The following is a 25,915-nucleotide window of genomic DNA, read 5'->3' as shown; positions in this document are numbered from 1 at the left end:
CTTGGCAAATGTTTTCAAGGATGAAGCACAGGAAAAGTAAAATTTCATCAAAAATCTCTAATGAACATCTTGAGAACTCACTAAGAACGGCAGCCACTGCCATCGAACCAGTACTAACACCATGTGTTAGTTTAACAAGGTCAAACATCCCACTGGTTTAAAGGTTTTGTTGCCCTCTCTTTTTGTTTAAAAAATAAAATAAAAAGTTTGCTTGGTATAGGCTTGGGCTATCCCATTTTACACCACTGTGCATTGCTGTTGATTAGTTTCCCACCAGCAGCTGTGGATGCTATGAAGCTTCCCCTCATCCTTCTCTTTGCTGGGCGAAACCAGCCCAGCTCCCTCCTTCTCCCTATGTGCTGTTAACCTGGCAGCTCTCTGCTGAATCCACACCAGTTTCTCAGCAGCCATTCTGAAATGGGAGGCCCCAAGCAGGGACACAGAAAGCCGGGGGCAGACTCACCAGCACCAAGAAGCCAAGCACACAGTCTGCCTTATTCATGAGGAGAGCATGATGCTGGCTCTTGTTTATTCTGGCATCCACCGTTAACACCTGGGTTTTCAGCAAATTCTTTAGCACATCAGAGCTCTGTCTGCACCCATCTCTAATCCAGGTGATGTTAACTGGACCCTGTAAGAGCCCAGTTGGAAAAAAAAACCCACAAAATGCTGAATTGCCTGAAATCAGATTGTACCTAATTTTCTACAAGGAGTTAATGCAACAAGAGGATAAAGTACGTTGTATGTACGATGTGTTTATAGCATACTTAAATACACTGATTACATTATACCACTGTTCTAAAACAGAGTAAATTACATTAAGTAAATCCTGTGCTAGAGCACAAACATTCTGAGGGAAGAAGAGACCCTTGGAAGCCCAATCCTGTAGTTCTGACATAGCTTTAGTTTTTAGTTGAGCCATTTCCATTAGCTGGCATTAATAAAGAGTTTAAATACTTCTTTTTTGCAGTGAGTTCAATGAAAGAAAGCGTAGAAGGGTTGAAATGCCACAGATTCCATGTGAATTTTTCCCTTATTCCCATCTTTTTCTTTAAAGTATGCCCAGGTAGGTCTGAACACATATCCCACGTTAGCAGCTTGTCAGTGTTATTCAGAATCCTGCTGAATTTCCTGCTGAAACTCACATCTTTATAATGGAGAAAGACATTCTTTCAGAATCCTGCTATTGTCTTTTAAGAAGTACATTCTTAAAAGGAACAGCCTGCCCAGAGAAGTTGTGGATGCCCCATCCCTGGAGGTGCTGAGTGCCAGGTTGGATGGGATCCTGGGCAGCTGATCTGGTGCCTGATTCAGCAGTTGGCTAACCTGTCTTGCACAGGGGAGTTAGAACTATATGGTCACTTCCAACATGAACCATTCTGTAATTCTATGAAAAATAAAGTAGGAGTTTTGATTTCTTCCTCTTCAAACAGCTTTGAATTTATTTTTCTGACAGCACTGATGATAAATGAAGAAAATATAAATATTCCCTTTAAAATATTAAGTCAGTGAAGTGGAACCATTGAAAAAAGATAGGGGACATTTTTACTTCCCTTTAGAATACGAGAATTATAGGAAGTTGAAGAAAAAGTGTTAGAACATGGATTGTTATCTCCACATGGTGTTCATTTTCCTGACACTAGAAGTCTCTCACATGATTAGATGATAATAAAAGCATGAGGAAGGAGCATCACAGATGTAACATTTCAGTTTGGGAATATGCTTCATAGAACTGGTGAGCAGTGCTACGTGCTTTTTACTTGTCAGCTGTTAGGAAAGGTGCATGAGGGTCAGCCTTTGAGCACTTTCCATCACGTTACTTTCCTGATGAGCAAGTGGTTAAACATAACAAAATGTTTTTGTGTGTTTTGTATGTGCACTCTTGGTTCTCCTCTCTCCCCGCACTGCCAATTCTGTGCCCACCGCTGCTAACAGAGGGACAAATTCCACACTGGACATAATGTGACTGCTCCCCTGTGTCCTAGAAATAGCAAGCTGCTGGAAACGGGAGCTGGGTTGACGAGGATGGGACCAACCCTCCATTTCTGTTGGGGGCTCCCCCAGCCCCTGCATTGCAGCTGCTCCTGTGCTTCATTAGCACTTCAGAAAAGATAATGCAGGGACAGGCCTCTTTGTGCTGGAGAGCATTGTCCTCTTCTTTTCTCTTAAGCTTTCTGATTGTTTACACTGCTGTGAAAGTGAAGGAAAGTGAAGGGCTGGGGCTCCATTTTTACAACAAGCTGCACTCGATGTGGTGCAGAGGAGCGAGAGGTATTGCTGTTTCTTCCTTAGTAAAATCAAGCAAGCATATGGCTTAGTTCTATACATGTATACCCAAGCAGCCACTTACTGGCAGACACCTGATCCAACAGTGGATCTGTCTGACATTTTGTGTTTCTAACACATCACTGCTGATTCAGTGGGTAAGAAAACTGGCCAGGACCGTTTGACAGCACTGAGGCAGTGGGAGTTGCACTCTCTGATGCCCTCTAACTGGGCAGTTAGCTGCCTTAGGGGAAGATCTTTGTGCAGGGGGTGATGCAGCACCAAGCAATTTCTATGTAGCAAGTGCCAAACAGTGCTGTGGGGTGTGCACAGTAAGAGACATGGCTCTGCAGAGAAAGCAGAGGAAACAAAGATAGCTCTTTGGCTGCACCTGCACATTATTTTGGCTTCAAAGGGTGAGGGAAGGCACAAAGATGGGTGTGTGTTTCTCCATTTAGCTCTCACTGTCCAGCCCTAGATCACCTAATGGCCACCACTGTGTTTACATTTGTGCTCAGCCAGTGCTGCTCCTCCACAGGTCACTGATGCTCCCCACACAGGGAGTGCAGCTGCTCTACTGAATGCAGATGGAGCTCCTGCCCCTGTAAATCAACACAAAACAAATAGGAAAGAAGTGAGCAAAGCCACCAGGAGAAACGGACTGCTGTGCTGAACACCTCACCAGCACAGTGCTCAGGCAGCACTGCTCTGCCTCTGCAGCAGCAGGCAGCCCTCCTGCCTCTGCCCTCACCTCAATCCTTCCTGCCTGCCAACAGCACTTTGGTGGCCATGAATTAGAGAAGTCCCACCACATTTACCTGGCAACAGCTGCTGTAAGAGGAAGGAAAATGTTTTTAGATTGTCTTCAGGTCTGTACCTAGAGGCTATTAAAAAAGGGGATGGGGGCCAAGAAGCAGCAGTTGCTGTCAGTAGCAGAGGGCCATGAATTGCCTTTGTGAAATAGAACTACTGCCCCCTGCTTGCAGAATACTTGGATTAATTCTGTTAAGTCCTTGCTAAGAGAAAACCTCAAGCTTTCTTAAAAGCCGGAGAGCTGATGTCAGCACGACAGAAAAGTTTCATGTATTTGTTCTTAAAAACCACACAGTCCTAAGTACAGTCTGAGCCGCAAACTGCCCCACAGGACCTGACCAAAGGGGAAACCGAACTTCTAAGCTCAGGCACTGAGTAAAGAAAAAAAAAAGTGAAGGTTAAGAAGAGATCTGCCCATACTTTGGCCCATTTCATCCTGCAGAACTACTCCCAGTGACCACTGTGGGAGGGAAGGAAGTCGTACAACACATGAAAGAACTGCACACAGATCACCACCACATAGCTTGATCTTTACTAATAAAGCCAAAGAACAACACATCAGCATTTTTTCCTCTTTTTCTGCCCAAAGAACATCTCCATTATTAACACTACGGCTTTTTGCAACAGATGGACTACTACACATGGACAAAGCAAAACAGGGAATACTGAGACATTTTCCACATTTTAGTTTGATGAGATTTCTGAAAATGGTGTCTTGGTAAAATGCATTTTTTCCACCCCTTCCCACAATACCCTTTGTAACTACTGCCTGGATATCATCAGGTGTAACAAACAGAAAGGAGGAGCTGCAATGAGAACCATGTGAGGAACACAGTACTCTTTCTGTGATGTATGACATTTCCAGTCCTGCTCAATTCCAAGATAACTCTGCAGAGAACCTGGCACTGTGTGACACCCCACGGGAGGCCAGCTGCAGGGCAGAAAGAGCACACAGTGGGTGTGCTCACTACTGACCGTGGCAATCATGCACCCTCTGATCTCTACTCGCTGTTAGCAGTTCTACACGTGTAGGCACCTGCATTTTCTAAACTAACCAGTAATTTTAATTCTCCCTGGGCTCTAGCATCATCTTCGGCAGGTGCCATCCCAAGTACAGCAGCCAAGAAGGCTCCCAACAGCTGAATGGAAACCATTCCATGTCGCCCCCAGCTTGGCGGTCAGTGAAAGATGAGCCTGGATCTGCTGGGAAGGTGGGTGGTTTCTGTGCTGCATTTGCAGGAGCTGCTCCTGCAGACCTGCCAGAGGAATGCACCTGCCCAGTTAACCCACCTCATGCACTTTACAGCTGTAGAGTAAGCAAAGGAGAAAGAAGGGACAGGAGGACTGGGCATGGAACAGAGGATCAGGGCATTCTACCTCCAGGTCTTCTTTTGTTAGGCTTTCTGTCAGACTTCACTCTGAGCTTGTTTCCTCCCTGGATTACAGGCAGTAAACCACACAGTGATGGAAGAAAGACAGAGCTAGGCCTCAGCATGTATGCTACAGCAAAACATTTCACTTGAGCTGGTACATTCTGTGCATTTGCCTCCTGTGATCAGCTCCCCGTTCCTCACTGGTCCCACTGCTTTCTGCCTCTGTGATCAGGGTCACTTTACCACAGCTGTTTGCCATGCAGTGCCCTCCTTCCTGCCGCCTTAGAAGCCTTAGAGAATCCTCCCTCTTGCCTGGCTGCACAGATGCATCTGGGCCCTGTGCCCCCAGCAGATCTTCTAGTCTTTGCTGGGGGTGTGTAAAGGTCTCTCCCACTGCACCCGCGTCTTACTTGACTAATCAGCAGACATTAAGCTCTCTCAGCACTAGCACTGCTGCTACTGCCTAGCAGAACTGAATCCAGAAAGCATTAGCACCCCGAAGGATTTGGCGACAGACACTGTGATGTTCAGCGAAGTCACCAGCTACCTGTTTTATATAGGTACAGACATGCATTTCCAAGCCTGACCACAAACACCAGGGCTCAGTGGCTGCCCTGGTCACAGATATCCCAATAGGCACCTGAAATGTCAAAGTGCCAGCCATCTGTCACACTTTCACCTGATGTAAGGTTCCAAATTAAAATAAGCACCTGAGATGACAGAACACAGCATGGTCTGCAGGAAAGGTGAGGATGACAGCAGAACTCGAGCAAGTGAGAAGAATGCTACTTTTACCCTTCTCAAACAGAAGACATACTTATTTATCTGGAAAACATGAGTGTGTTGTTAAGTGTACGTACTTAACAGTATGTTCCACTTCACCCAAACAAAAAGACCTATATGAGCACGTGGACACAGAACTCACTAATACTTTGCCAGCTGAGAGAAGACTCAATACATCACAACTCCACTGGACAGTGGGGGAAGCAAAGCACTAACAGCCCAGTCAAAAACTAAGGGGAAAAGCCTTTTTCTGTCTTGATTTCAAGACAAAATGAACTTCAATTACAGCTTTTAGCAATGGCATACATATTGCTCATTGATCTTCTGCAGCCTCCACAAGCAGCTGGTATTTATCACTCCTGTCACACAGCATGGGATAAATGTAATGGGGTTGGGAGGGGGAGAGAAGGGCCTGGAACAATCCACCTCCTTGGTTCAGAAGTAACAGTCACACTGAGTTACCAGCACGAGAAACAGTTCTGATTTCACCCTTACCTGTACACTATGTGCTGCTGAAGAGATATTTATGACAAATCCATGAACAAGACTGGAGAAACAGTTATACTGTCTCTTCTCTCTTGTTGCAGCAGAGGAAGGTTAGTTCAGGTGACTGTGCCTGCAATTTGACAAGCTCCTAACATGCAGAGGTGGGGATGAGCGAGATCTCCTAATAGCACACAAACCAGGCACAGGCAGCCTCTCTTTAAAAAACAAACAAACAAACAAACAAACAAACAAACAAACAAACGTCCCTAAAACAGCAGCAGCAGAAAAGACAGGCCACATCCAACCTGATACATTCCTGAAAACTGAGGCGGCCTCATACCACTTCATCAAACAAGGCTGATCTCCAACACCTCAGCTTCTAGGGACTGTGGAGAAAGATGTAGAAATCAATGAACGTAAAACATGTTTTCCATCTCCTTCTGACATTGTCAGCTCACTAGTGAAGCTGAGTGCTGTCTTACAGTGAACTCTCTGGCATAAAGTGGAGCTCTCAGGCTAACCACACTGCAGAAAGCAACACTGTTGTTACAGGTCATGCATGAAGATACAGGACAGAGCTTCACACAGAGAACAGCTCTTAGCTAACAACAGAAGACTTGATTCAACAGACAACACCGATAAACATGCAGAGCATGTCAAAGACCTGAAGAAGGCAAATACAGTGAAAGAGAGAAAGTTCAAGAGGACTTCTCTCGTCCTGCATGTGAAGGAGTCACTTTAACAGAACTTAAGTGTGGCTTCTCTCAATTCATGCTCTAAGGACTTCATGTCTCTTGGGGCAGGGGAAGTGAAAAACGGTTTATCCATCCATCAGCTTAGGGTTACGTTTGTTCTGTATCGGAGGCACCAAACAGTCTCATCTCTTTTGGCATGTGTTTACTTTCTGAAGAACCCTTTAGCTGTCCTGTTCCACTTTGTCTTCCCTCCTCTGAGGTCCAAGTTCAAATGCTGGAAACCGGGAAGTCTCTGGCACTGAGATATCTGAGAGGAAGTGAATAGCTCCAGCCATGCCTAAAATGAAAGGAAACAGATTTTTGTGTGTCTTGGACATTAAAATACCACCGTTGACAACAAAGGCAATTGCATATGTTTGAATCTAGCACTTTGCAAAGCCCTGTTTGAGCTGGTAAACATACGGCTTCTAGAAAGGCAAGTTTATCTGTATTTGCCTAGGAAACTAAGTTCCACTTGAAAAGATTGAAGGCAAAAAAAAGGGCTCTCTGCTGCTGTCTTTTTAGGGGCACAATCTCAATGCTACTTTGATTAAGAAAAAGTAAATCCCAATTTGGACAATCTCTCACAACTTAAGCAGCTCTCATTGGTCACTTCACTAGTTAAAACGCAAAGGTGCAATTTTATTACTCTTGTGATATACTCCATCATTCATTACTCATAATGGGGGCATCAAGAAGCACTAATATCACCATCATCTCATAAAACTCACAGGGAGACAACCACAGGGCCACTCTATTAGAAGAACTGCATACAGATAAAAGCTCACTTTTATGATCAGGCAAAATTCCTACAGTATCAGCAGCTGGGCACATAGAAACACAGCATTTTTTTCTTAGATACAGGCATTTGATAGAATTGAGTAAAACAATTCCATAAGAACCATGTGCACCTCCCCATGGAAGTGTTCATATATGCACATATATGCTGAAATGGACAACTTCAAGAATTTGACACACAGATCTTTTAAAAATCACGTTAAAAATGAAATATAATGTGTGTCAGCACTGAAGCAGAAATTACCCTGACTATTGTTGGCATTACTCCACATCAACAAGTTTCAAAGCTCTTCTACTACATACTGTCTGTCTGCTTCTTCTTTCTTCAAATGCCTACAGGGGATCTTCCAGGGATAAGAATGCCTGTACTTTTTTCCCCATAAACATTAGCACAATAACTGTATTTGTAAAGGTTGAATACAGATACTGCTTTCTTGGGTTTAAGCCTTGGGCTGATTTACTTAAAAAACAAACAAACAAACAACAAAAAAAAACCACCTTGCTTCATCTGCTGTAATTTCACTTACTTGTGATAGGTGGCACATTAGGCTCGTTGCTCTCAGAACAGCAGCACTGTTTTATATCCTACTTTATCTGCAATTCCTTGCTACTGTGTTTTACAACTTATGATGAGACAGGGTGTATAAAACAAACTACAAATAAAGAAAACATATAAAGCTCTAGGAAAGAATTTATGAAATCTCAAGCATGTCCCAAAACTGCAAGGTAGCCTTTCTATCCTGTACAATACAATACTATTTGCAATACAATCACATTACCTTCAAAAAGAGAGTAAGGGCGGTCAGGAATACGGCATCCATGTGCACCATATTCCAAACACCACTCAGCAAACTGTGGGAGACATAAAATATATTTATTGATTCGATTTAGATTTAAGATTGCTAAATGCAAGTTTGAAGATCCGCATGGGAAGACATTTTAATAGGTACTAATGTAAAATAGCGTAAGCAGAAACACAACACAGGAATTACTGTCCAAGACTAATTAATCCCACTTCAACTGTGACAAGGCTGCAATTATTCTTTAGGACATGTATCTCCACAGTGGGAGTTTTAATTCTGCAACAGCATAATTAGGTGGGCTGTACTTAACTCTGTTGTTTTTTAAATCAACTGTGCAACGCATCAATGAAGAAATGCTGCATGATCTGATGTGAACAATCTCTAGGACAGAAATCTTCTAATATAGCATCAGTTCTTATCTGTCTCAGTGCATAACTTAGCAGCTGCTAAGGACTTGAAGAGTTCTTAACTGCATTTTTTCTGCCATTTCCATGCACTGACTTAAGAGTACTAAATCTCCAGCTGCCACTCCTTAGCTTTATCTATTTTCTCTCCCCAAGTCTTAGGAAAAAATCATTATAAATACAGTTTAAAAATCATGGTCAACAATGTTCTGTTGCAGAAAATGGAATACCTTTTGGAAACAAGTGTCTTTCTTGTGTTTGATTAACTCTGCTGCAGTAGCTACACTAGACGCACATTAAAAACCACATCTGTATCAATTTAATAGCAACACTCCATTCCTCCTTTGAAATGCTTATGGCTACTCAGAGCATGCATGGGGCCCACATGTTCCCCTGGCATTTCTGGACTTGGATGCAAACCACTTCCTATCCAAAATACAGTCATAAGAGTACAACATTTCTGCAAAGCAGTGAGAGCTCTCCTTTCTTCCCCTGTGATTTCTGCAACCTGCTATAGCAAGCAGCTTGTCCTAATCACTAGAGGGTGCCCAGGCACTAGAGTTGGAGTTATGTGGCATGTGAATGGGCTCCCAGACCCATCAGATTGTTTAAGAGGAAAATTAAAGTGTGGTTTTTCACTCCGTTCCAGCACCACCCTCCCACCCACACTATTCTCATTAAGTACTTACTGGAGGATGGATTCTTTCACTTGGTACAAGTGTGTGTGTGTGCACGTGAGAATGTCTTGAGGAAATCCAGCAATAAACTCACAAAGACAAACACTGTGGTCCATGCTGTTATTAAGAAATGATTAATGAGTTTTGGGCCTGTCACAGGCATAGATCTCCAAACTACAGTTCAATTACTGTGTAATCTTCTCTTCTATGTGAGGACAGAACACGTTCATGGCATGTTTCTAAATTGTGATCAATTCTTGCAACGTTCATATCTTACGGCATACAAGCCCTTATTATTATTTCCAGTCTATGAACTTCAAAAGAAATAAAGAAAATGCTCTCCTAAGTACAATCACTGTTTAGAAGTTCCTAGCTTCAGTACAACTCACAGTTCCTTTAAGCCATATTGATGTCTTCGTTAAACCAGAGAAAAAGAAATCTCTTCTAGCAGGAAGACATCTGCCATTATTTCACATATAAGCTGAAAAAACTTGTTGTCAAGAAAGAGCCATTCAGAAGTTCTGTCCTGAATCTAAAAAAAACCATCCAAACACCAAATAAAACAACAAAAAGAAAAAAAAAAAACCAACAAAAAAAACCCACCCAGAACCCCAACAAAAGAAATCATCATAGAATCATAAAATCATAGAATGGCTTGAGTTGGAAGATACCTCAAGGATCATCAAGTTCCAACCTTTCTGCCACAGGTAAGGCTGCCAATCACTAGATCAAGTACTAGATCAAGTTGCCCAGGGCCCCATCCAACCTGACCTTGAACTCCTCCTGAGACAGGGCAACCACAGCGTCTCTGGGTGGTGTGTTCCAGCATCTCACCACACTCTCACTGAAAAAATTCACTGACATCTAATCTAAATCTTCCTTTAGTTTAAAATCATCCCCCTTTGCACTATCATTATCTACCGATACAAAAAGTTGATTTTCCTCCTGTTTATAATCTCTCTTTATTAGAAGGCTGTAATGAAGTCCACCTGCAGCCCTCTCTTTCTCAGGCTGAACAATTCCAGCTTCTTCAGCCTGACTTCATGAGAGGTGCTCCATCCCCGTATCTTCTTCATGGCCCTCCTCAAGACCCTCTTCCAAAATCTCGAAATCTTTCCGGTTCTAGAGACTCTAGACCTGGATGCAATACTCAGATGGGCCCTCATGAGGGCAGAGTAGAGAGGGACAATCTTTCACTCTGCAGACCGCGATACAGGTGGCTTTACAGGCCACAAGTGCACACTGCTGTGAAGTTTTTCATCTACCAGGACCCCTAAGTTCCACTTGACAGGGTACTCTCAAGAAATTATTCTCCCAGCCTGTAAACATATCCAGGATTGCCCCGACCTAAGTGCAAAACCTTGCACTTTACTTTGTTGAACCCCATTAGATTCACGTGAGCTCATCTTTCAAGTTTATCCAGAATCCTTTGGATTGCATCCCTTCCCTCTGCCACATCAACTGCACCACTCAGCCTGGCATCACTTGCAAACTTGCTGAGGATGCACTTGATCTCATCGTCTATATCATCATTAAAGATGTTAAAGAACATCAATCTCACAACAGACCCCTGAGGAACACTTGCTCATCACCAGCCTCGACCTGGACATACAGCCACTGACCACAACCCTCTGGCTGCAACCTTTCAGCCAATTCTTTACCCACCAAATAGTCCACTCTTCAAATCCATATCTCTCCAATCTAGAGATAAGGATGTGGTGGGGGATGATGTCAGCTACCTGGACTTCTGCAAGACCTCTGACATCAGTTGCCTTCCCTTTGGCCATTGATGATGATGGCCATTCTGTATCTCAGAAGGCCACCAGACTGGTCAAGCACAACCTTCCCTTGGTGAAGCCATGCTGGCTGTCTCGTCCTTCATGTGCCTTAACACATCTTCTAGAAAGATCTGTTCCATGACCTTCTCAGGCAGAGGTGAGGCTCATCAGCCTGTAGTTCCCCGGTTTCTCCCACCCTTTCTTAAAGATGGGAGTGATGCAGCCAGGACTTCCCAAATACGATGAAGATAGGCTTGGCAACCACATCAGCCACCTACTTTAGGACCCTGAGGTGCATGTCATACAGCCCCACAGATTTGTACACATTCAGTCTCATGAGATGGTCTTGGACTTGCATTGCCCTCACAGTGGCAGGGGAGTTTGCTCTTCCAGTTCCCACACAAAAAGTTCAGGCAAGCTTCAGAGATGTGAGAAATATGAGAATCCTGCTGCCAGTGAAGACTGAGGCGAAGTACTCATTGAATACCTCAGACTTCTCCAAGTCTATTGTAGCCAGTTCTCCTTTCTCATTTATTAGAGGAGGTACTCTCGTTGGCCTATCTCTTCTGATCAACATAACTAAAGAAACCCTACTTGTTCTAACATCCCTCACCAAATTTACTTCCACCTGTGCCTTGGCCTTCCTAGTCTCATCTCTGCATGTCTGGACAGCATCCCTGTATTCTTCACAGATATGACCAGCTGTTCCTTGCCAAGCCATCTGGTTTTCAGCCTCCTCTGCCTGCATTCTTATTCTAAGGGATAGAGAGCTCTTACGCTCTGAGAAAGGCATCCTTAAAGATTGGCCAGCCTTGTTCCACTTGTCTCCTTGTTCCTTTGTCTCTAAGGACAGCTTCCTAGGAGATCTTGTCCAACAATTCCTTAAACAGCCTATAGTCTGCTCTCCCAAAGTTCAGGGTCCTGACTCCACTCTTTGCCAGACTCACATTCCTCAAGATCACAAACTCGATCAGGGCACGGCCACAGCAGCTCAAACTGTCTCCGATCTTAACCTCTTTAATGATCTCTTCTGTGTTGGTGCATACCAGGTCCAGTAATACCTCACTTTTGGTTGGTCTGTCCAATACCTGAATCACAAAGTTATGGTCGATGGACTTAAGGAGTCTACTGGATTGCCTGCAGCTTGTTGTGCTGCTTTCCCTGCAGATATCTGGGTGGTTGAAACCCCACCATAGAGCAAGTGAGTGCAACACTTCTTGCAGCTGAAGCAAGGAGACCCCGTCAACAAGCTTCCCTTGATCAGATGGCCTGTAGTAAATCCCAACTGTCAGCTGTCCTTTACTGCTCTCATCCCTAGGTCTTAACCCACAGGCTCTCAACCTGTTCCTGTTTGCAGAGGGAGCTCCTCATAGTCTATCCACTTCTTAATATACACATTAACTCCCCCACCCCTACCTTGCCTATCCCTTCTAAAAGCATATAGCCCTCAAATATGGTATTACAGTTACGCGAAATCATCCCACTATGTTTCTGTGATAGCAATAAGATTTTAGTTCTTCATATGCATCACAGTTTCCAACTCTTCCTGCTTATTTCCCATTCTGCATGCGTGTATAAAGGCATTTTGTCTGGGCTTTGAGACACACTACCTTCCTAGAGAAACCCTCCCACAAGCCTCTGGGACAAATGTGAGATTTTCCCCCACTGCTTCCCAAACTGATAGTGTTCTCAGGCTCTCTGTCACTCAGCAGAACAGCAGTGATGACAGTATGCTGTGGTGATGAGCTCAGCCAGCTTGCTATCTAGTATATTCTTGCTCCAAACCACCACAACCCCAAACAAAATCCAAAAACCCAGCATGCCGTGGTTTAATCACCATCACAGGACTTGGATGCTCTCTGGAGCCCAGGATGCCCTTTCTTCTCATAGGCAGGCTAGCTAGAAGCAGTACAGCATCCTGGGAGTCCTTTGATAATGCTGGACAAAAGATGTGCAGAAGTGGGGTTCAAATCTCTGTGAGCAATTGCCTTTAAATCCCTTCATTTGTTTAACAGTTTGTCAACTTCTGAGGGGTAAACAGGGACTTCCTTCCCCTAGGTCTCATGTTTTTGTGTCAACAAACACCCCTGGGAGGGGAGTCATCTAGTCCTCACAGTTGCTACTTTTAGGTATCACAATAGCTGCATGTTTGCTTCCCTGCATGCTCTATCTCAAAAATAAAAGACTCCAGGAGCATTCAAGACAAAGCCTTTTTTTTTTTTTTTTTTTTTTGAGAAATTCAAGTCTCCTATGCCCATTTCACAACATCTCATGCAGGGCGAAGAGCCTTATAGGGCCCGACTGAATACTACAGCATTTATAACAAATGTCTCCAAATACACTGCCAGACTTGACTACGATAGGCACCTACAGCAAACAAACAGGCTTTGGCTCACTGTCTTCATTCCCCAAAGGAATTTCAAGTATGTAATCAAATCTCCTTCTTTGGCTCTGAAATGAGTATTGCTTTCCTCTTTCTATAGAACTACAGGGCTCCCCTGGTCAAGAAATGCAGTGCAACAGGAATTGCCAGCACTGTGCAGAGCCCCTTAAAAACATACAGAAGTGCACAATGACAGGTAGAGACTGAGAGCTGTGCTAAAAGCAATGCATGCTCAGTAGTGTAGCTCACACTTCAGCAGTGGATGAGCCTACAAAGAATGTCACATATTTACCATGGCAGCATTAGGGGTTTACTGCATTTTCTAGGATGCATTTATGCATACAGGTGACTTCATAGCTGGATGCATAGACAAAAATAAGGTGACACAAACACCAACTTTTTGAAGCTCTGCTAGTGGTGGACAGGCTGACAGTAGAGATGAGTGCAATAGCTTTCAATGCGGCTCATCTAAAAGAAGCACTCATCAAATCTCCCATTGTACTACCTTTAAACAAACCTCAATTAAATAGTTATATATGCCACATAAAACTCAGTATCAGTGAATTAAGTAGAAAACAAAGCAAAAAGCTCTTTTGAGATCAAGAAGTAGGGGCAAAGAAAGATTTCTCCTTCGAAAATTGCTAGCATACTCAGAGATGACAGCAGAACCAAGATGCTACTGGCAGAAAAATTCTGAGCACGTCTTCCTCTACAATTTGTATTAATGAAAAAAATCTAAATGAGCAGTTTAATAACTGCAGTTCAGAGCTCTAGAAGCCCCAGACACTAGTCTGAAAACAAATAATTACAAAAGACTACAAACAGCTTTGCTTGAGGAGCTGAGGATGACAGTAGATCTCTCAATGGAATAATTAGCACCATATAACATTAATCTGTTATTGTTCAGGCAAGCTAATTTTCAGACATTTACACCACAGCAAAGTGAACATATGTGCTGGTTTTGTTTTTTTGGTTTTTTTTTCAAATAGTCTACACATTAAGATGTAAGTGTCCACACAACCAGAGCTGAAGTTGTCTAGTCAAGGCATTGATTAAGAGGAATATGTGACGGTATGCTCTTATCCCACCAAGTTAGGTTCAGAGGTAGCACTCAGCAGCTTAGTGATCAACTCTATTTACTCTACCACATACACATGAAAGGAAAACTCCATGAAATGAATGAAGAGGAACAGTAATTTTTTGGGGATGCAAGAACTCACCTTGCAAGCTCGGTAGAGGTACTTTTTGTCCTGAGTTAGGTTGTAGAGAGACAAGAAGGAATAGCCATTGCCAGCAGTACCATGGCAGATCCCATAGCCTTTTCTCAATAAACCTCTTTGCCAGATGACATCACTACACTCCATAGCATCTTTCAAGTACTTATCCTCCTTAAAAGTCTGTGGAACAAAACCACATAAATTGCAGTATTAACAAAAACAAAAGAATGCTGGCCCTGGAGACTTTGCTATAGGGGTGGACTTTTTCCATATACAGTTTGAGTTTTAAGACTCTATCCATCACAGACTCACCCTTCTTGTAAGTTGCTTCTCCTTTCTCAGTATGGAAAAATAAAAGTTTTTAACTCTTTGTATCTGAAATGAAGATCCCAAAGAAAAAACCCTCAAGTTCACGTCCCTTGGATCCACACGCTATAATCAATTTGAAGGGGACATGATCCTTTCTTGCTTCTCCCCTCCATTCCCAAATCACTGTATCATTTAATTTGAAATAGAGAAACATAATTCTTGCCTAAGAAAAAAAAACCCAAACAAAAAAAAAAGCAACAGAGTACTAGCCATCAGATTTCATCCTAAAGGTTTAGGTTCTCATCCTTCTGAGTAATTCTTGCTGGTTATTCACTGCCTCCTTTCAATTCCATGTCAAAAAATGCAAGAGAATAGCATCTCTTTGCACAGAACAAGGCTCTCTATCTCAGGTAGAACTAGGAACTCTCCATTACCTTTATTTGCATTTGCACTGGAAATACTCAGAGGCAATAGCCAGTTTGGGCAAAGAATCAGATTTATCAAATATACTGAAGCACATTTTGGGTACAACTGAAGCACATTTTGAATGCATCAAGGGAGCAGAAAAAGAAATAGCAATTAGCCTAGCTGAATAGCACCACAGACTCCCACCTAAGTAACACTCTGTTCCCCTGTGCCTGAGTCACACAATAGATCAACAAGACAAAGAAAGAACAATAATTTATGCATTACTGTAGATTTTTTTTTTGCAGATGGTATCCTCTGCAAAGACGCTATTTAATAAGGTAAGAATCCTGAATGTTAATATTTCTATTAAATCCATAACCTTGATAAAGAAGGTCTCCCTTTCTGATCAGGGTCTGCCAGCTACTCAGTTGTAACATTTCAAATGAAGGTCTGGCAACAGCATTTGATTTCCAGGACAAATGTTGCTGCCTGTTATCAGAAGTCCCAGTGCTTGATGTGAAAGCACAGCCAGCACAACATACTCCAATTCTTACCACTTCTTCAAAAAGCAGATTAAAGAGGGGAAAAAAAAAGCATCATATACTTTGTCACATAAAAGGAGGACAGAAGGAGACTGCTAAACAGAGAATTTGTTTCTATCCCTCTCATCTCTTGGAATACATTTTTTTTGCTAGGGAAAGCATCAATTGGGAAAGAAGTTTTAAAAAAATAAAGAAGTCTGCAGTGGTAAGCCAGTCTCCTACCACAGTCCAATCCACAGAAAAAGCAAATGTGACTGCTGCTGCATTTAGCAGTGCTGTAAGAGATTTACAATTCACATTTCACAGGTGCAACACAAGTAATTATTCCATAAACAAAACCTGCTTTTTATCTGGTCTCTCAGAGCCCAACCAAGGAGGGCTGTCAAGTGCAGAAATCAGTTTGCATAAATTTAATTAAATGGCATGCTTTCAAATGTCATGCAAATCAGAAGTGCACAATACCAGTAAGATAGCCAATCTAGCTAAGGATGGAAAGGAGCAAGTAGCAGGCTCATGATATATTTATGCCCTAGAAAGGGCCTGGGATCTTCATTCTGACATTAAGTTCTCAAGTGCTGGAACAAAACAATGGTGTAATTTAGAAAGACGTTCTTTAGCAAGACCCATGAACCTACGCAGATTTTTGAAAACCAACATAATTCTTAAAATGGTTGGGATGAAGATTAACATAATTTAGGTCAGTGTGCACAGAAATCAGGATTCAGACATCAAACTCCTTAACTACGATGTCCTAAGTCTATTAACAACTAATACCTTGAGAAGCAATTTTACTTATTACTTCTTTACAAACATTCTTACATAGTATTTTGAGATATTTAGGAGCCTAGCCCAGAGTTCTAGTTTGAAAGCCTAGATCTAGAAAGTCTTAAAACATAAGATTTAGAATCTAACAGCGCTACGTACAGGTCTTCCTGTAAAAATATAGATTTATATTAACACAGAATGATTCACCTTATAAGCTTGCATGAGCATGTGGATGACTCCAGGGGCACCATGGCACCAGTGAACCAATCTGTCAGTCTCATTGCTCAGTGATGATGGATAATTTCCAGACCTGAATTTTTTATGACGCACATAGTCAATACTTGGCTTCACCAGCTCTGTCAGGGTCTCCTGATCGACATTTGCAATTGGCTAAAGGCAACACAGAGAGAAAAAACAAAATCAAAGTAATAATAAATTGGTTATTAACAATTATGTGCCCTATTTTCAAGTACTCTACGTATACACCCTTGATCCAAAATACTTTCAGCCATTTCACACATTTAATTAGTGTCTGCCCACAATACCCTTATGAGGAGTGTGTTACCACAAATATAAAGAAACTGGGACTCCAAGTTGTTACCTGTCTTACTCAAGGTGACACAGAAAGACTACAGAAGAATTGAGAACAGAATGCAGCTCCAAGATGCACAGGCCTTCGTTTATACCTTAATATAGAGAGAGTGCTTACAGGAGAAAGTTTTATAGATTAATTGCTTATAATACCTACTTAAAACACACTGGTTAACACATTTTAAAAATAACTGATGTGGGCAAACCTATCCTATTTCCCAATAAATGAAGAAGAGCAGAAGTAGCAGCATAATAAACCTGACAAAGGTTCATGAAGCTATGGATTATAAAACTGCAATACTCGTGTCAGAAGCAACAGCTACTTCTCAAAACAACTAAATATCTTTGTTCTACACGGTCATCCTTAGATTATTCTTCTGAATTTTTCTTTCTTATTTCTTCCACTTAGTTCACATTCTTCATAAAAGGCAAATGTATCCATCAAACTGTGCACTTCCTGAGTATCTGCTGGGTCTGTAGTTGTTCTTAGTTGATATTTCTTTCTCTACCAGCCTACTTCACAATATTTTCATAACAAAGCTGTAAAAATAGATTTCTACACAGCCTACATGATTTAATGAATTCCAGAACTAGTGGAACAACTGTAGAGTCCACAGAAGCTAGTAAGTTGGCTTTTTTGGGGGGGGTTATAAATTACTTATCTTCGCTGATTATGCCTTACAGTTTGTTTCCTACCAGCACATTCACATTCAAGGGGTAGGAATGCTGCTACCATTCACTGTCCTACAGGTACATGATTTTGGGTATCTATATTTTCCGTAACCTGAAATAATAACCTCTACTTCACCTCAGTTAAGAAAGCTATGATGGACTTCTGCCCACCAGATCACTAGTGCAAATTCCTCTTCTATACTTCTCTGAGTGCAAGTACACCTGGATACTCATGAACACCTTGGAGTTAATAAGCCCAGATGTGAACCTTCAAAGTACAGAAAATCTCATGGAATCTGTTTCAGGATTCTGATTTCATATTGAAATCCTGAAGCAGAAGGTAAAGACAAGGACCAACAATAAATACTATTCAGTTTTGAGCTGTACATGGCAAGCACAGTCTGGGGCTTAAGTGAGCTTGTGACTGCCCACTGGAGGTAAATCTGAGAAGAACACAGCTCTTTACATATGCTCCTTCTCACCATATGCTTCTATGAAGATTTAAGCACAAGCAAGTTCCTTCTCCCGAACTGCTGAGGTTCCCAGCACCTAACTGTCAACAGTAAAAAAAAAGTCACCTACTGATATGTGTCTTCATTATCTAGCCAAGAGGACAGATACCCAAACAGACATTTTTTGTCTCAGCATTAGTGAAGTGCTGGAGATTTTTTAGCTAGCATGTCAGAACAACCCGCTCTGTCTCCTGGATGAGTTATTTAACACTGCTGAGTCCTTACTCTCCCACTAGTTGTCTGTAAGCAGATCCAATACTCATTCCATCATGAATGTGTTACAAAGAAGCAGTAATCATATCTCAGGTGCTACATTGGATGCTGACTCTGTTACAAGGCAACCACCCAACAAAACATTGTCTGTATTTTCAGCAAAAAATTCATGAAAATTTTCCTCATACAGAGCAGGAGGGATTAGGGGTAAAGATGGACTTTGGTATGTCACCTTCTGCAGCAGATGACTCAACTCTGTATGACACACAATGTTTAACGTACAGTGAAAAGACAGTAATCTAATGCTGCATAAACAATGGCTTCGTGGTAATTCTTAAAAGCAGCAATTATGTGTAAAGGAAGAGAATTTACCATGTAGACGAGTAGAGCTTAAACAAAAATGCACTGCATTTGTGGTATGAAACTTGAATAGCAAATGAAGGATGGAATCTTGAAAGAGACTTCTTTAAAGGAATGAATTTTCTCAGAAAATCAAAAAAATGGAAGTCAGGTAAAATGAGGTAGCTGGAAAGGGTGGACCACCTTGTAAAGGACAGCAGGAAGTGAAGACAAGGACACAGTAAATTAGAGCATTCTAAGGCATCAGTTAGATGTTCTCTGTACAAAACAGCTGTAGTGAGGTTAATACCCCAGGTAGCAGAGCATCAGCCACTTCCATGTCAGTCAGCATGAGCTAATGGTAGAAATGGTGAGAGCTAATCTGAAACAGATGGGGAAAAGTCACAGCATCTTTTGCAAATGCAGAATGGCTGTGCAGTAGCAACAGCTAATGCTACCTCAGTCACTTTTGCCAAGAGCAGGTGTACAGATCTTTAGGCCGTGAGGTGGGCATGTACATTCCTTCCATTTGCCTGAAGGAAAGTTATTTCTCATAAGCCAATAAGAAACTTACCATTTATGATGATGCACAGACTGGCAGCACCTTTCAAAACCATAAAATGGTACAATACAGATTTTGCAGCTTTATGGACACCTTATCTAATGAAACACAAGGCTCTACTTCTAGATTGTGTAACAAGAATAGATATACACATCTGTTTTGAAAAACATTACTATCTTATTTGAGGATATAAGAGCAAGGGGAGGAAGGTATTTAAGTATGGTATACAAGTATATAGAAAAGAGGAATCTCAGAAAAACACAAAGATGAGCAAGGGTCAGAAACAACAGATTTTTTGGAGGGCAAAGAGAGATGGAAAAGGAAGAATATAAATTAATAATACCATACTGAATATATGATTAAGGACAGTTTTCCTAAAGCTTCAAGACAGTAGGGGAAAAGAGTAAATCACAAGAAAAAAAGGACATGAAGGAGGCAGTGATACATTCACTGAAAAATAGTAAAAATGGAAAATGAAGAGTGATGGATACTGAGTTAAGTGAATATTTAGCTAGTCTAACTGCAAGCATCAGAAAGAATAAACATGAGGGTGAGCACCTGACTCTCGAGGACAGGAAACTTCATAACACTGATACTCTGAACTGCTACCCACACATATTCACAAATGCACGGTGAACTCTGGGGCAAGCATGTACATCATGGCCACGCAAGCACAACACAATGCTGACATCCTGGAGTAAGCTGGAAAAAAAACGAGCCTCTCAGCTGGAGGTACAACAGGAGCGTTAAAGAAGCCCTGATGCTGACAGCAGTTTTTCTCTGCTACTGAGGCCTTTGTTAGCACTGTTCTTTGCTGCAGGGTCTGACTCCTAATTCTGAGTCCCTGACCCACCACAACATTGTATTGTGCATGCATGAAACCTGAAATGGAGATCTTCTGATGCAAAACAAGACATCACTGGTATTTCATCCCAGCCCACGGAAGACACTCTTACCTGCATAAGCATGTAATAGATCCCAGCCACACCATGAGCTGCTCCAACATACTGCTTCCTGTGCCACTGATACAACAGAGGACAACGTTCTGTTTTACGTTCCTCCTTCGAGAAGTTTTTCCCTGATTCAATAATGGCATCTATTACCTAAGAAAGAAAACAAATCCCTTCCATCTCATTTGCTTCCAGAAAGTTTTGTCATGACTAGAATCACACTGAAAATAAGCCACAATAAACAATATGACCATGATATCTCTTTAGATTGAGGTAAAAAGGAAGTTCCTGCCTGAATGACGGAATCACTTGGATTTATAAGAGAAACTGAATCTTTAAAACTTTTCAAATGTTTTTTACAGGCCTGCTTTCTCTGGTTCTGGTACATGAAGAAGACATGCACATTCCCCACTGAATTCTCCTTCTTTTCACTTGTAACACTTTCACACTTCTTTCTTAAGGTTTTCCATAATGATTTCTCACCCTCAAGTGCTCCAAGCCCAGTTTTGCAGTAGATCCATTTCCATGGCTACCTGCAGACCCACATTAGCTACTGCTTCATTCCCAGCTTGGCAGCATGGAAAGGGGTAATACACAACAGAAGGAAGGATCAGACTGAGTTTGTTAGTTGTACATTTCTCTCTGCTCCAGCCTCTTGCTCCTAGTACCTTGAATTACACACAGGAGAGATTCCAGTTCAATTGCACAAATACTGTGTGCAGTGGAATTGCCAGGTCATGTCCTGAACCAATGGTTGACCTCCAGTTGAGAAGGTATGGCTAACCCAAGGAGCTCGGGTGCAAACAATAGGTCTGAGTGACCAGAAGGAGTGGAGCCAGGATCCTCACTCTCATTTAAGGGTTAACAGGCGAAGGAATAGTATCCCTCCAGATACAGATCACACTCCTCTTGAGCCATCACTGGTTATTGGAAGGGATGAGCCAATTTTCCTTCTTTATTACCTATTATTGCTCTGTAGTGCCTGTATCCCATTTGAAGGTACTATCATCATCTTCTTTCACCATATACTGTGGAACTGGAGGGAGAAAAAATAAAACATCCTACCTCTTTGATAACAGACTGTGAGACTGTGTCTGGACCAATTTCTGTATTCAGGTACAGCAAAGCATACAGGTAACCAGCTCTGCCATACAGCACCTCATCTGGAAGTTCAGCATCTGTGCTTACGACTGTCCTTTGGAGCTGTAACAGCCTGCATTGGACAAGAATGGTAGAGTGAGAGAAAGCATCTTCTCTAGTCACCACATGGGGCTATGCCTTTCATAAGCCATCAAACCAGAAGCATTTAAGAGTACTTAATCTCCTTTAGTTTTCCCCAGCTCAGCTGGCACATGAGCAATACATGTGTGCATTTCCCTTCCCTAAAAACACATTTTTCATCTCAGTTTAGGAAGGGTGTTGCTATTATGCAGAAGTGTTTTGCTTGCCTGTAGTAGTGGAAAAACACCTTAGGCTGGCCACTGCCACTCTCAAATGCTCCACAGAGCATTCCTGCTATCACTCTACCAGTCTGCTTTCAAACTGAGAAGCAGAGAAATTGTTAACCTGCCCATTCCTTCTCTGTCTGTTCCTATTTTTCTCTGATTAAAACTAGTGATTAGATGAAAGCACGGATATAGTCATGTTTTAAATTTGGGGAGGAGGAAGAACAACCTGGATTAAGAGGAAAATCTATTCCCATATATCCTTAACAGCTATTACTTGGCAGAAATGTTAGCGTTAACGTGCTGGAGAGAAAACACTGACCTCAATAGCTTGTATACACTGTCACTTCTTAATATCTGTGAAAAGCTACTCACAAAAAAGAGCTTTATATTATTACTCCTTTCTTGGAACCACTCTTTGGACTCACAGTTAAATTACTTTCTTTTATAATGGCCACTGTTAGGTTTTATTATTCAAGTCATGCTATAACTAGACAGCTATAAGGTAAAAAGTTATAAGTTCAATCAGATATTTAGTTTGACATCCATAATGTAACTCTCACTGCTGATGTCCTGAATACATGTAGGTCACTCCAAAAGTAACGCCTCATACTGATTTCCATGGAAACTACAACACACACAAAGAGCACAATAACATATAGGTAGAGCAAATTCTCAGCTAGTAAACACTATTTTTCAACACTGTCACCACAAGCTATGCATTTTTGCCAGTGACGAACAAGGGCCTACATGCCATGCTTGTAAAAATCCTCACCAGCAGACAACCAACTGCTTCACAACTGTTCTGATGACATTGTTTCTAGGAAAGCACTGCCCACAGGGCTCCTCTTTCATCAGCCCAAACAAATGGACATCAGAAGGCGCCACATTCAGACTATGCAGTGAGTGGGTTGGACAGCCCAGCCAAGACCAGCAACATACCACCTTCTCTTCAAACTGGTATGAAGTCTGGTATTATAATGTTGCAAGGCAAAAGCTGTCCTCCTTGGGCTGACTCTAGAAGTTCAGCCTTTAGCTTAGTCAGCATTACAACACAACAGTCAAGAGTCGATGGCCTGCCCAGGCTCCTGGAAATCCATAAGGATCACCCCTTTTCTATCCCCAAAAAAAAGAACACATCATTTTAGCCACTAAAGAGTTGCATCTTAAACAACTTATTTGATGGGGGATTCCTATGTCATCACTCCATGAGCTACTACTTCAATTCCAGCTTGTAGTGATGACACCATGTCTTATCACTGGCCATGATGCAATTCAATAAATTGTCACTTTCAAGCTACTGTTGTTCAGTGGATCTTAATAAACTTGCACAGTGTTCTTTATGATCCTGTGTGAGCATCTGTCACACAGCAACAAAATGTAATAGAATATTGGCAGGAAGGTACATCTGCTGCTGCCATACCATCAACATCTGATTCTCATGTTGTGGGTCAACATAATAAAATGGAAGAGCAGCCCTTTCATTTGAAAACAAAATAAACAAAGGGGGGGGGGGAAGGAAAAAAAGGAGCAAATTATCAAACTAACCTCCATCTAGGCCCCAAACACAGGTGAGACTAAAAGATTTATTGCTAATCTCATTTTGCTTTACTCCATGCCTAACAGCAACACTGCTTTCCTGGCTGCACCTAAAATTACGTGCCCAAGCTAACTGCCAGTTCTAAAAGCAAAGAACAAACCTTTCATTCACTTAAAAACTTAAATATTCATTCAAGAATAGCAACTGATATTATTCAGACTAGGATTCTAGATTAGAAGAAGATGGATTATACGTTCAGTCAGAAATGAATGACGTGAAGCTACTATGCAAATTCTGACTGGGCAAGACACGCTGCAAAACTGCTAACAGATATATTGCTAGTGCTGAAAACAAATCCCCCAGGGCTTCAGTGCTTCCAGTCCTTGATATGACAAGTCAACTTCATACCAGCAAATGGAAAGCCAGGTCTCTAAGGAAGCTCTGCAATGAAATGGGATTTCTAGAGATGTTTGTTATGTTTAGACTACTTTGGAGAGGGGGACTTTTTCATGTTACCCTTCATGTCCTCTGACCTAACCAGAGCTCTTGTCCCAGACAGTTCAGCAATTACTTCCTCTTTACTAAATATTTGTTACATATCAATCCAATACACCACGTTTCTGCCTGGGTGCTTCTCTGAAGTGCACGTGCTCTGTCATATGTCTATAATTAAGACCCATGCTTTACAGGAAGCATCACATACTGCAGAAGCACTACATTCTGCCAGTGAAAGGTGCCTAACTGCTATTAAATGTCCCCATACTGTAACAAAAATGAAGATGTGCATGCACTACAGATATGTCCAAGACATGCTGTCCTTACAGCAACTCAGGAGACCCAACAACCCACTAAATATGTATAAGCCAGATTTAATAATGCTGAAAGTCTATCCTGAATTCTACTGAAAATAAATCAGCAGAGAAAGTACTTCCACATTTTAAATCCTGTCCTCCACAACAGCACTTGCTAATCTTACTGAACTCTACAAAAGAAAGGTATGGCTTTTCCCACCATCAATCACTTACCTAGCAACACATTCTTTAGATTCACTGTCATTTTTCAGCTTGTGATAAACCACTGCACCCACTGCCAGTGGCCCAGCATCGCCACAGAGAAAAGTAACTCTTCTGCCATTCAGATTGCGAAGGATTCTCTTCACATAATCAAGAGATCGCTGCAAATGGCTTTGGTTTTTTGTGACACGGTACAGTTGGAGATACAAGAGGGCAATGCCTGGAAAAAACACATGAAAGAGAAATTATTTTTCCCTTTGGAGTACATCACGTTACCATCTTCAGTGCCACTGAACCACTAAATCAAACACGAAGAGATATTTGGTCAATCAAAACATATCAGCTAAGGGTCCTAGCTTATACAAGAGGAACACATCAATCTGCCTTAATTACATTTCCCTTTGGATTACGACAAACATCTAAATTTATTATTGAAGCTCAACAGTAGATCCACAATTTGCACAGAATTAAGAAAATTCATGACACAAGTACTAAAACTTGAAGAAGAAATCACTTAAGACTCAAAATCTTAGGGCAAAATCTTAGGTATACCTACAACCAAGCACACTCAATACCTATCTGTGACATACAAGAAACAACTTCTGAACATGCTGCAACTCAAACTCCTCTTTCTGAGCATGTAAGAGATTCTTCTGCACCACAAATGAAGTGGAGAACAAACAACGCCCACTTAGCTCCACAGAGAGGCATTTTGAGGAGTACAAGAATGGTACCATAAGAGCAGTGGTACATGCTCAGATTTTCTCTGGGTCAGCCTTGAAAAGGCATTTACAGATGGCTCCAAGAAGGCTGCTGCAAAGCATGGTTAGGTCAACTCAGTGGCACAGGAGATTGTGGCCTATTTACTTTCACCTTCATCAAAGCAACAGCAGGAAAACACTGTCTCTGAAGCTGCTAGCCTGACCAGGATTTCTGCAATTCTTTCACAGATTGCACCAAATGTGCAGAAAATTGGATTTCAACAAGGATGTGATTGGAAACTAGTCATGAGGTCCAGTTTATCCAACCCTTTCTTATGCAAAATCCTCCAAGACATCCGTCATGTACAAAAATACTTGTATGGACTCTAGCACGGGTTTTAATATTGTTATATGACAAGAATAAGCACTTCAAGATTTTGAAGATGCTTCCAAAGTACAAGCCAACACTCAGGACAGCTCACCTCCACTAAGATTTGTCTAGACTTGGTACATAACAAGCAGGGCAGTTCTTTTCAGCACTGACTTTTACCTTCTGATTTTCACACACTAACAAAATGCTGCAAGAAGTAAGCTTGAGGAGAAAGTACTTTCATTAAGTTTGTCAAAATCCAGATCATTTTAGTTTTTTTGTTGAGGCAATTCTACAGAAGCACTGAAAGGATTTTATAGCTTGAAGTAGATGTAATTGGAAATCTTTTTACGGGATTGAAAAAAAATTCTCAATAGAAAAAAAATAGAAAAAATATTCTCATTCTCTGTGTTACTTGTTCAGGTAATGATGGCTGTGTTAGTTTCAGCATATTACTGAGCAGGTTAAA

The 25,915-nt window shown here is 41.7% G+C and overlaps 1 protein-coding gene across 1 annotated transcript in view; it reads right to left on the bottom strand.

Moving 5' to 3' along the window:
• Positions 1-5,991: 5,991 nt before the first annotated feature.
• Positions 5,992-25,915, bottom strand: part of LANCL2 (LanC like glutathione S-transferase 2) — a 32,013-nt gene continuing 12,089 nt past the window's right edge. The window contains exons 3-9 of the mRNA XM_065753044.1: positions 24,388-24,595; positions 21,443-21,590; positions 20,384-20,530; positions 16,746-16,928; positions 14,518-14,694; positions 8,032-8,104; positions 5,992-6,752 (exon numbers count right to left, since the gene is read on the bottom strand). Coding sequence (XP_065609116.1) covers positions 6,637-6,752; positions 8,032-8,104; positions 14,518-14,694; positions 16,746-16,928; positions 20,384-20,530; positions 21,443-21,590; positions 24,388-24,595 — 1,052 coding nt within the window. The 3' untranslated portion in view covers positions 5,992-6,636. The remainder of the gene's footprint in view (positions 6,753-8,031; positions 8,105-14,517; positions 14,695-16,745; positions 16,929-20,383; positions 20,531-21,442; positions 21,591-24,387; positions 24,596-25,915) is intronic.

Source organism: Cyrtonyx montezumae, unplaced genomic scaffold, assembly GCF_038088225.1.
Source record: "Cyrtonyx montezumae isolate F1298 unplaced genomic scaffold, pur_monq_1.0 scaffold_8, whole genome shotgun sequence".
NCBI lineage: Eukaryota > Metazoa > Chordata > Aves > Galliformes > Odontophoridae > Cyrtonyx > Cyrtonyx montezumae.
The sequence above is the reverse complement of the archived record's forward strand: the minus strand, read 5'-3'. Positions and strand labels throughout refer to the sequence as shown.